This window comes from Vipera ursinii, assembly GCF_947247035.1.
Source record: "Vipera ursinii genome assembly, chromosome: 3".
Taxonomy (NCBI): domain Eukaryota; kingdom Metazoa; phylum Chordata; class Lepidosauria; order Squamata; family Viperidae; genus Vipera; species Vipera ursinii.
In genome coordinates this window covers 133109883-133122729 of record NC_139516.1, presented here as the reverse complement: position 1 = coordinate 133122729, position 12847 = coordinate 133109883, and the positions used below count along the sequence as shown (strand labels likewise).

The 12847-nt window shown below is 34.3% G+C and overlaps 1 protein-coding gene across 2 annotated transcripts in view; it reads left to right on the top strand.

The window, feature by feature from the left end:
* Positions 1 to 9236: 9236 nt before the first annotated feature.
* The window catches only part of CDH12 (cadherin 12), a gene marked incomplete at its 3' end in the record, with an annotated part of 168137 nt that continues 164526 nt past the window's right edge, over positions 9237 to 12847 (top strand). For both annotated transcript variants that reach the window (XM_083358386.1, XM_083358385.1), the window contains exon 1: positions 9237 to 10316. In XM_083358386.1, the coding sequence (XP_083214512.1) occupies positions 10086 to 10316 (231 nt within the window). In that variant the 5' untranslated portion in view covers positions 9237 to 10085. The remainder of the gene's footprint in view (positions 10317 to 12847) is intronic.

The following is a 12847-nucleotide window of genomic DNA, read 5'->3' as shown; positions in this document are numbered from 1 at the left end:
AGGTTTCAATGTTTTAAGACTATGTCTGCAGTAGTTTGTATTTTAATGAAGCTCAGATGATGCATGGCATATGATTTCATAAAAATTCATTAATAACAGAATGTTGTTGGTGTTTACTTTAAAACAAACTGTGGACCATTACCACATTAGAAAAAAATATAATAAGAAACCAAAGTCAAACAAAAATAAAAAGAAGCATCTATGAGGGCTTGTTTTTATTTTTTAACAAAACAGCTTGGGAGTACAGTGTATAGAAGTACATTTATAGCTGTAGTCTATATTCAAAATTTCAAACATTCATATTTAATCTTTTGGTAAAGATACCTGTGTAAGTATTTATATGGACAGAAATGATCTATTAGGATATACTCCATGGAGATAAAAACTGAATAAAACAACATAACCTAAAGATTTAACAAGACACCTTGCTCCTTGTGTCTTTCAGCCAATTCTATTTTATACATATATAATTGTGACTGACCCAGAAAGTAATTTAGTAGGACTTCATTTGATGATGTGATAGGATTTTCTACTATCTATGCTGAAAATATAGTGAACAGTTGCATACCATGTTTGCTGGACTTATCAAAAAGAATAATGCATTGTATGCTTTTGCTTCTCATCATATGTTATATGTTTACCTCAGCAAACTGTTCAGGTTTCCACAGCTGCAGGATGTTGCTTATACATTTTTGCTTTGCCAGGATAATATTTCATTATAGCTATTCTGGTCATGATCTGTTTGGTTCACAGTTTTCTTAAAGACTGTTCAGGTTTGAAATTTTCTCTCACAAAATAGATTAACCAGTAATGCCTCATTAGAGGTTAATATGGCACTAGCAGTCAATATGTACATTATGTAGGCTAATTCATACATGTTGATAACATTTGAAGAATAACTTCATGTGGAAACTTTAGAGACTAAGCTTGCTGACCTACATCTTGCTAGCAATGCTAAGGACTACTAGAAATGCTTCAGGGATGTTGTCCATTCATCTGCACCGAAGATGCCAGGACTTTCTACTTGCAAGCAGCAAGGCTGGTTCAATGAGAATGATGACAAGATACAATTCTACTTCTTCAAAAGCATCAGCTTCATTGTGTCCATCAGAATGACTTATCATCAGCTGCCAAGAAAAATGTTTTTACCGGTAGTCATAGAACAGATCAGAATAAACTGCAAAATGCTGGATTCCTGACTGAGTACCAAGGCAGAAAAAATATACGGATATGCTGATACAAACATCTTGAAGCAGTTCTGTGAAAACCATAACACTTTCTATGGACCTGAGTCTTTTAGAGTTTCCGCCCTTATGAGTATGGGTGGTACACTCTTATTATAGAGAAGGCTCCAATTGCGCAGAGATGGGCTAAACATTTTGAAGCCATCTTCACTGCCTGTCATCCATTAAGGATGGGGCAATAGATGGGATACCCCAGGTCAATTTCAACAACACCAAGAATGACCCTCCAGTAATAGTTGAAGTTGTTGTTAACCAATGGCAAAGTGCAGGGGCAGATGCCATACCTGCGGAGATATGCAAAGTTGAGGGGACTGTATTTATTCATTTTATTTATTGAGAAAATTTATATGGTCACCCAACTCACTCACAGTGACTCTGGGCTGTTTATAGAAGTACAACTGCAAATCCAAATCCAATAAAAATTAACTCAAGCAAACAGTCAAACAAACCACTTGGTGAGTTCCATAATACCTTGGAGTTCTCAGGCTCATCAGCAAAACTATGTTTTCATGGCCTTTGGAAAGAATATTAAAGTGGGGAAAAATCTTATCTCTGAATTTTAGGATGGAAAAAGGGAAAAGGAAAAGAGAGAAAAATCAACAGTTTTCCCCTTTGAATTTAGAACATCTTTTTTTGCTTTTAGAATAAAAATAAATAGCATTAACAAATTACGCTCCTCCTCCTCCTCCTCCAAACTAAATTTTCTCATGTGTTTAACTGTTATCTACAAAATCGGTATGTTAGGAAGAAAAATGATGAACTCTTAAAAGTAGCCACAGATATTTTAATTTCAATATACTTTATCAATGGACACTGATTTTATCTGAGAAGTCGTTTGGTATATTTGAGGGTATAAATGGGGAAAAGTATGAAATAGTTGTTCTGAATGAAATGGTTAGATTCTGTAAGGAGTTCTTCCATGTGGCACATTATGTCCATTCAAACTCATCTCTCTTGGACTGGAAAATTGTTTAATTAACAACAGAATATATAAATTTCAATATTTGTGTTCCAGCTGCTGGGTATAACAGGCAATATATATTACACTACCAGAACCTGTTATGGATATAGTATATTATTGCAAACAAGGCAGGCTCTGGAAGTTTGTGTAAGCACAATCTGAAATTATAGTTACATCTGCTCCTGTATTGGTGTTGAAGCACCTAATCAAATGATATTCTCATGATTTGGCAGAGTCATTAGGGCAGTCACTTGGTTCCCAAAATAAATGCTCATTGGTTTTACCATGTTTTGTGAATGACCTCATCTTTTATTTGGCAGATGGCTATATTTGTGGCATACAGCAGTATATTCTTGCCTCTCCATGTTATTCCCAACACTAAGTTCACCTTGACTCATTCAGCTTTGTGGGTGGAGATTCCCTTGATCATAGGAAAACAATACAGTCTGCTCTTGTGTACGATGCCCTTTTATAAGCATGTTTGAAAGGTTGAAATATTTTAGCAAACTTTGCAGCCCCATTAAGTGCCTGCACTAATGTCAGTTTACAACTTCTTTCTTTTGCATAGAATCTATCTAAACAGAATCTGAAATATTTGTTAGCATTTTTATTGAAGGCATTTTATAGAGTAAAACAGTACAAATGTAAAGAAGAAAAGTAAAATGATGAATAAGTAACAAATGAAAAAAGAAAGAAAGAAAGAAAGAAAGAAAGAAAGAAAGAAAGAAAGAAAGAAAGAAAGAAGGAAGGAAGGAAGGAAGGAAGGAAGGAAGGAAGGAAGGAAGGAAGAAGAAAGAAAGAAAGAAAGAAAGAAAGAAAGAAAGAAAGAAAGAAAGAAAGAAAGAAAGAAAGAAAGAAAGAAAGAAAGAAAGAAAGAAAGAAAGAAAGAAAGAAAGAAAGAAAGAAGCTTTTGATCTTCTTACAGCAGTTATCAATACATTTATATCTTATCCTATCTCTTTATAATTATATTGTGGCACCATTATTTCCATATTTTACCCTTTCTAATAATCAAATACATAAATCACATTTCCATTTTCAGCAAAAAGCCCATAAATAGTTGTCACTGACAAACATAATAATTGCATTTTCCCTAATCAAACAATTTTGACATCTCTGTAAGTTTTGTCATCTTTATCAGCCATTCCTCCACTGTAGAGGAGTCTTTCCCTTTTTGTGCATATAATAATTTTACTATATTTATCATGTACAAAAATAATTTTCAATTAGTCTTTTCCAGCTGTCTGTCCACCAGTCCTCAAAAAAATGGCTTCAGTTAAAAATTAATCTTTAAGAATTCTTGTAAGACTGTGTGTCTTTGAGCCCAAAATTTTCTAACTTTTTTTACAAGTTCTCCAAGCAAGATAAAATGACTTCAAGTTTTCCAAATTTCCGAAATAAATGTTAAGTACCTTTATATTCTAGAACGTTTTTGTTATCATAAGAATCTTAATTCTTCTAGTTATGTTAGAATTCAGGAGTGCTTGGCACAATTAAACAGCGACTAATACTGTACTGAAATATAGTCCTGCCTTGATAGAGTCTATAAATTATAGGCATATTTTACTTCTTATAAGCGGTAGGAAAACCTTGGAGGAAAAAAAAAATCACCTGTCATTTTCTACTCTTTCTATTGTCTTTCTCTTTTTTTCTCCTTTTTCTCTTTTTTTTCCCCTCACACTTTCTTCACTCTTTTTCTTTAAGCCCCTTCTAAGAATAAAATGAGATCTAGTTATATCTAGAATATAAGCATCCAACATCAAACTATGCAAATTGGGTAAAAAGTAATGGTTGAGTAGAGCATATTACACTGGTGTAATTATACGCACAGCTATTAACACTGAAAATTAAAAATAGTATAATTAAAGTTCTTATTTATTTGGGGAGAGGTTAATTTTAAAATGGTGGTTGTTAGAATGAGGTCTTAAGTGTATATTTCCTTTCCATATGCAGAATTCAACATATGAGTTCTAGTGTGCCACAAGATCCATGAGCTACATGTGAATCTTTGACTTTTTCAATTGCTGAATTTCGGAAGAAAAGCAAAAGAAAAGTGGTTTTTGATTGTTATTGCTCTAAAGTTTCTTAATGGATCTCAGTCAATGCTTTTGGAATTCTTCCAACAAGAAAATGTATTCTTACTTTGAAAAATAGAATAAATGAAGGGAAATAAATAGATCTAAAGAATCTCATCTCTATGCAAAAGTTATTTGTCTCAAACCTTTTATTAGTATTTGAGATTTATTATTTTGTATTTCCAGGAATGCTAAAGCATTTTTTTCATTCCTTTTATTACTGTCTTGTAAATTAGCCCACTAAATAAGTAACTTCATTTGCAAATTAATCAGTTGAGAGTCTAATAATCTATACTTCCATACTATCTCTAAAAGAGGGAAGCTTTAAATCCAGCATTGGAAAAAAATCTGTCTAGTGAATAAACCAAAGAAATAAAGTGATTGGTCCTTCCTCCAGCAGCACATTCTACTTTATTCTTCTGGGGCCAGGATAGAAGTACAGGATGGCAGAAAAAGAGTAATAAATCCACCCTGTACCTGTATAAAATTCCTTTCTTTTGCCTGCATTTTTTTTAAAATAAACAGTATTTATTCCACAATAGTACTTCTTCTTTTAACAATGCCTAAAGCAATTTACAATAATAATACATGTAAAAAGCAAGATAAAAACAGATTAAAAACCAGGTGAAAAAAATACAAATAACATAAAAACAAAAATAAGAAGCAAATGGGGTGGGGGATAGATTAATGGCCAGAGAATGCCAACACAAAACATTAGCTTTGGAGCCTCTGATACCACTGAAGATAAAATAATTCCACAGAATAGGTTTACTATGTATCCATACATAGCAAAGAACAATGACAATGCCCCCAAAATGATGGCATTTAACACAATAACTTAATCCCACAAATGAATATTTGTGCCATCTGAGACACAAACAACCAGATCCTTATGTGTAGAATTCAAGTTGACTATATCATTGTATTCTGCCTATAACACAGCAATCTTCTGAAACTGAGACACAAACAACCAGATCCTTATGTGTAGAATTCAAGTTGACTATATCATTGTATTCTGCCTATAACACAGCAATCTTCTGAAACTGCTTGCCTTCCCTTGGGAAAAGATGGATAAGGTTGTATGGAGCTTGTGGGGAGGGGTTAGTTCTAGATCTCTTGCAAATGAAAAACAATTGAAGGCTAAGGTTGACTCAGCCTTCCATCCTTCCGAGGTAGGTAAAATGAGGATCCAGATTGTTGGGGGCAATTAAGCTGACTTTGTAATAATGCCGCTTGGGGGGTGTATGAAAGCCCTAAGAAGCAGGCATATACATAGAATGAAGGCTACTGCTAAGCTTGTAAGCCCCCCTGAGTCTTCAGAGAAGGGTGGGATATAAATGGAATTAAAATAAATAAATAAATAAAAAATAAAATAATTCCTCACTTGAGTCCTTTTCCCTGACTGGCTGGACATTTCCCAACATGTCAGGATATCTGACACAAGTACATAAGACATGGAACTGAATAATTATGCAAACATCACCATTGCATTTGCCAATGATTCCATCCTAGATGGATTACCATTTCTGGGCTACAAAGACAGTTGCTAGATAGCAGCAGATCCATCCAGATTTTGGGGCTCCAATTAGTGTTATTGCCAATTAGCAACCCACAGAGCGCAGATCAAGAGTTTTTCCACAGATTTTTGGTTTCTGAGATACGAATAAAATGGCCTGTTCCTACATTTGTCTCTGGAGGTCATCTGCATTGTCAAATGCAAGATCACTTTTCTCTGAACTTGACTCTTACAACTTCCTGCATTCTGGCCAAATTCTTTCAAAGCCCCTTTTCTTTTTCTTTTTTTTCCTGAATTCTTCTTCAGGATAATAGAATTGTTGTGTTGATAACACTTTTTGACTGTATGCATGTATCCTGTTTGTGTCTATCATGCTGTATGGTTAAATGTTGGAATTTTATGTCCCCTTTTTTTCTTATATTTTTTTGTCTCTTTCTGCTTTCTCTCAGTTTTGGTAGTCCACATTATTCTATGCCAAATTTGCAAAACTTGGTTTCTACTTTGGGCAGCAATTTTTAGAGACTTTATTACACATGACTTCCTTTGCTGAGAGAATTTTTACCTATCTTTTTGTACTAGGCAAAACAAGTCAACCACCATAGGAGAGCTTGGCTAATAGCTTAATGAGTAATGCTTGAGAGCCACTGACCTGCTTTGTTTGGTTGCCTAGGAAACACAATAGTAGAAAACTCAGTCTTTCTTTTGATGAGTTAGCAGCCTCAGTTCTGGTTCTTTTGAAAGTAGAAAACATCTTGATGCACCTTGAAGGACATGAAATTCATTATGACTTAAGCTTTCATGAACTGCAGGCTCCTTCTCTGGATGCCTATGTAATAAAAAAAAATTCCATAATCAACAGAGCAACAAGCTATTTTCCATGACAGATGCCACAGAATTCTTCATGGTGTGTTTAGCATCAGATAATATCATTGTGTCATTCTCAAAAATATTGTTGGGAATGATCATTAATTTAAACTTGCACGCATTGAAGTGCTGATTGAATTGTAGTGCTGTTTAAAATTCATGATCATCTAACCTAAAGCTTTGACAGGTTTCCCTCCTCTAAGAACTGAGGGATATATTTCACCATCTGGGAAATGTGCAGTATGCATCTAATAGAAATAGAGTTTCCTAATATTAGAGAGGCCCCCAGACTCATTGGTTTCTAAGGAAATTCTTTCTGATCTGTAACAAATTGAAAAAGAAGGATCTGTTTGGCATGTATCCCCTTGATTAAAGCTCTGTAAATATTTAGAAGCAGAAAGAGAAACTGATATACACATGAAGGAGAGTTGTAATGGGAGAAAGGGAAAATTATATATGCGGAATAATTGTATTTCTTTTTCCTTTATAAAGAAAAAAAAGATGTGATTATGTGGGGAGAGGAGCCTCTCATATACCACATAACTCTGCAATGGAAAATAAACTGTTTTCAATTTCCATGATACTGAAGAGCCCATAGAGACCACCACCACCCTCCTACAGAAGGTCTCTGCAGGCTTTATTTAGCATAACTTCTTCTACATATACTTCTTGAATAACCTATGTTTTAAATTTCTATACTGGCATTGCCAGGGCAGAATATTAGGGCTCTATCCAGCAATGTAATATATATCCAGATCCCTTTTAGCATAAATGTCAAGGCATTCTCAAGTCAAGCTTGACTTTTGATGACTAATTCATGGCCACAAGGATGCAGTTTCTTGGACAATAGTTTTAGCTTATAGCTCTGGTAGTCCCTGGTGGTCTCAGTAGTAGCCAGGATTAATTTTGCTTAGCGTCTGACTCCAAACATGGTTAGTCAGATGCTGCTTTTGCTCCAATCTAAAATTACCTAGCTACACTAGTGAAAGTTTACATCAGGGATGTCAAACTGCCAGCCCATGTGCCGGATGCATCACAAGGAAACCGCACCCACCCCATTGCCAGCAATGGGGAAAGATCTCCAATACGTCACGTGATGTCACAAGTTTGACATTTCTGGTTTACATAGTAGGATGAATGTACACTTATGTCTGGTATCAATGTTGTATGGTATTACCAGTCAAATATACGTCTTTATGCTATAGCTGAACTTAGCTTCTCTTCTTTTTCTACTTTTGTTGTGGGCCTATCTGGTTTTTAATAACATGTTCCACTTATCTTTGTGTGTTCTGCTATACTCCTTGTTTCTATGACAAAAATGACACAAGTTTATGCCACCCTGAAAGCATTAAAACCCTCTGGGTCTGCCACAATCATTAATTAAAACTCCAAATTAATGAAATTCATTCGATTTGCCCTTAGTCACAGAAATATTTAATTATAGCCTTTTATCAATGTACTAAGTAGCTACAATTATTTAGAAAACACATATATGAGAAAAGCAAATATTCAAAATGTCTAATTACAAACTGCAGCTAGGAAGCATACATTTTCCTGCCAACTGGCATGATGTGTGTTACTCATCACGTATTTAGTGAACTGTAAGTGTTCGCTACATCAAGATGTTTTCCTATGACAGTTCTTGCCTCAAAATGGCTGTACCTTGTGCAATTCCAATTCAGTGCAATTGATCTTATGTGGGAGAAATTGCCAATGGGATGTTGTCTAACATTAAAACAACTGATCCCTCATTTATAGAGGTTAAACGTCTACTGTTATTTCCCTTCCTCATTCTTCTTGCCTACAATTATATACTCAGTTTATTTGGGGTCAGCTATAAAGGCAAAATCAAATTTTCCTCTAGCATGTTTTTTCCCCCCAAGAACAACATTTTTTCTGGAGTGGGGAATGAGTTCATGATGGTTCTGTATTACACAGTATACAGCATCATGCCATAGGACAATACATATTCATTAACTGTAATGATGAACATGTGACTGAGAAAGAGCAATGATGAAAAGATAGCAAATATACACATTGTTTACAAAGTTACTTTTTCATCACTGTCATAACTGTGGAAGTTGATGTGTAAGGCAAACTATTTGTAATGTGTTTCCTGCTCTGCATTTCTGGTCACTTCTAGCTAGAGGGAAGAGCAAGAATGAGTTATGTTTCTTTTATTTCAATTTTTTTGGAAAGGGAACTTCAACAGAATTGGCATTTTTTTCCCCATTTGGTTTTGGACTTCTACTCTATGACATTACCAGTCATAGAAACTCAGATGTGTGAAAACAATGACAGTAGTTAAAGTCATCCCAACATATCTTCTCTTTTAAAAAGACCAGTAGACATACAGTGCATTCTTTGCAAAATGCAAGAAACTGGGAAAATAGAGATTTTTCTGTTTGCTTAGTAACAGTTAAGCCCATTATGGGCAGTACACAGCAGTGTGCAGTACAGCTAGGCACACAGTACATTACAAATAAGAAATGCCTTAGTGCATACTGTTATAAAATACAACACCTATGCTTATCATACCATGACTTCATCTCTGTCTCCTTATGGAGTTGTTTGATGCCTCTCTTGTAACTAATAATCTTGTAGTCCTTGTATTTGGTGTAGGAGGGGGACTTTCACTTTGGGAATATTGTAAATGTGTCCTCTGGGTGACAGACCAAGTTCTACAAACCCTTAAAAACAATTATTTGAAAACAGAATTGGCTTTTCAGTCCTGAATAAGTAGACAGTGAATCAAGCTCATCCACGTAATATAGTTAAGAAGGGAGGGGGAGGTTACAATTTTTTCTTCCAACCTAACATAAATGTGCCAATGAAATGGGACTAGCCTTGTTCTCCTATTTTTTGTTGTTGTTGTTGTTGGTTGGTTGGTTTTTCTTTCTTTTTCCTTGTGAATCCTGAGTAAATAATAACTACATTCACTGGTGTGTAACGGCATTATTTTATAAATGGCCCATAAAGGGCAGACACTAAAATAATACATAGCAGAAGCAGAATGAGGTACTGCTAATATTAGTTTACTATATTTGGTTGTGAATCAGTGCTACAGCATAAAATACCAATAATACTCTGAGTTCTTATTTTTTTATTATTATTATTCCTATCTTATTCATTGTCTCTAGAAGCTAAGTAGGTGTGAGAGTTTGGATGACTGCTTCAGTATAATTGTGTATAAATTCATGCTGCCATATAAATTTCTTTTATAGGTCCCTTTAGATGGAAATTTATGCAGCAGAAACCTTGTCAACAGAAGAATTAATGTCTGTGTTAGCATTTTGGCAATAAAAAAAGAAAAAAAATCCCAAAGCTGAGCGGTGAAGGTCCACAGACAGCCTCAAACCTGGATTCTTCAGCTCATCATTCAACATTGGAGTTTTTAAATCCTTGTGGTAGAGAAACCATTGCCAATGCTTACAAGGAACTACTTATCCCTGCTTCTCTGGGTCGTGTTCAATGGAGGTATCTTAATGTTACTTCATTCGCAACCACAACAGATTTCAAAAGCTGAGCCAAGGGGAAATGTTGTCACCAAATCTGAAAGGAGAATACCCACCTTACGGGTCAAGAGAGGTTGGGTCTGGAATCAGTTTTTTGTCCTGGAAGAATACATGGGCTCCGAACCCCAGTATGTGGGAAAGGTAAATGCTTAATTTTCTAAAATCAAAGTTCACTCAAAGGAAATTTTTTTCTTTAACTTTTAGTCACAAATTTGTTTTTTATTAAAAAGAGAACCCAGACATCTCTTTTTCACTCTTATCACGGTGTTACTATAATTTGTGATTATTTTTACATAGTTTTATGAAATCATACTTTTGGGAGACATATCCATTATATATAATCATTATCATGATTTTTAGTAGCTCAAGGAAGCATTCAACATGTAATTATATGGTAATAGTTAAAAATATTTGAAGGATGCTTTTCAAAAATGGGCAATCCTGAATGCTCAGCATAGAGAAACAAATTCTAATAATTCAGACTTATATCATTTGATACACCATGTATTTATTTATCTTGGAGTAGATCCCAGTTAACTTAATAAAGCTTTCTTTGGAATAGACTTGTCTAAAATTGTGCTTTATTCCAGTGAAAGTAATTAAATAAACATCAAATATTTGGTACCTCGTAGATCAAAGTTGTTAATAAAATGTTTAATGTTCAAAGTTGTTCTTGAACACTTCTATGTATATATCTGTGCATACCAATGTTACAGTAATGTTATCAGCTGTGTGATATGGCAATGCAATATAGCATATCAAATAATTTATGCAATTGAATAATTTGATGACATTGAAAGACACTTCCCTGTTTCTCCTTTCAGCAATGTGTGTATTTATACATGTGGATATACATGTAGATATATCATGCCCTTTGGAGACATTTTAGACATATATAATTTATTCAAGAAATCATGAAAAATGGATGAATATTTGACATTCATCAACTTGCATCATTGTTTTCAAATTCAACAATTAGATGTGATTGTGCTCTCTTTATACAGAAAACATATGTGTTTCTTGCTCCCTGTCCATATAGACTTTTATACCCCAAAGGAAAAAAGTTATACACAGACTAGGAATTGTATTCTAATAGAGAGAAAGGTGACAATGTCACAGTGTGCCATTTTGTTCAAAGCTATTCCTCACAATTTGAGGCTTTGCTTTGTTTCATTCCTATTAGATCTGTCACCAGGAAATGCCAAGTTGTCATAAGATTTTGAAAAATACTTGATTACAGTAAGGCCTAATTGTATATTATAAAACATCTTAAAATATACCTACAGGCATCAAGAATATTGCTGTTTTCCTAAAAGAACAATAAAGCCTTTTCTAAAGAAGGAGAATTCATTATCTCCATGTTTTATATGATTCTGTCAGCCCATATTTGAATGCCAATGGTCTGAAATGATGGGGCTTGCAGTGTAACAATAACAAAAACAGATGCCACTTTTTATGGCCTGAGGGAGATTTTTTTTTTAACCAGTAACCGAGTGTGGTAACCAGGTAACATAATTGGAGGGATGGAATTTTCAGCTGTTTTTAATCCTTTGGGGTCAAATTTTTGAAAGAAAAAAAAGGATAATAAAAACAACGGGATTAAAACTATCATGTATTTTGCAATTTTTCCCAAACAAGGGCAGAAAATCCTTTAATGTTGTTTTAAATTCACCAGTGTATTTTGGTGCTGTGTCCTGAAGAGTTCAGGACTAGAAAAAAAGAAACTAAGGTGAAATCAACTGATCTGAAGGAATATAGACTTTCCATTCCTCAGGGACCATTATCTTGACTTGGTAGCAACTAACTTGGGAGAGTGCAAAAGAAAAAGACATGGATTTCCCATTCCAAATAGCAGATTTTTGTTATGGCTGCCTACTTTTTTGTTTGCTTGTGTTTTTTTTGACATGAAGTTAGACTTTCAAAGGAAAAGCCTATTTCATTTATACATGTTCTTATCCCTTTTCTCCATTACTGGGTTCCATTCTGACTTGCCTGTTACAAATATAAGCATGGTGGAATGTTGTATTACAGGGAAAATTAAAGACATACTGAAAGAAAAGAAAGGGAAATGTGAATAGATTGTCTTTTACATTCAGCGGTAGCTCTTTATTTGCCATCATAAATAGTTTGATCGTAAGAAGCATTTCTGGCAGGATTTAGGGTGATAACACCTCATAGAATTCATTTATATATAAAACATTTAATGTCAGCATGAATTTTGGAGAATATCTCGCACTTAAAGTTATTGATTATTACATATCTATGCTTTGCCTGTGTGCTTTTTTAAATTTGAGGCTGAGGGCATATTTTTATTTCTGAGATTAGTATTCATTCAGATAACATTGTTCATTTTACTGTAATGCCTTAAAATATTTATGTTGCTGTTTTTTATCTTTTGATCAAGATTGTAGCTTCTAATGAGTTAAAATAAGCAGGAACAAAATGATGGGGATCTGTTATATTTGATCTCAGATTAACATGATCTAATTGTTACTTAGAAATTTTATTACAGGGAGGAGAAGCTACAATAATGAATAAAGGTTTGGTGTTTTTGTTTTGCTAGGCATACATCTTGGGTATAATTTCAGTTTAAGATGAGTAAATTGATGCATCCTTGAGTACTCAGTGTAGACTTTTAAGCAAATAAGTCCCTAGTGTGCTACTTCTATTTC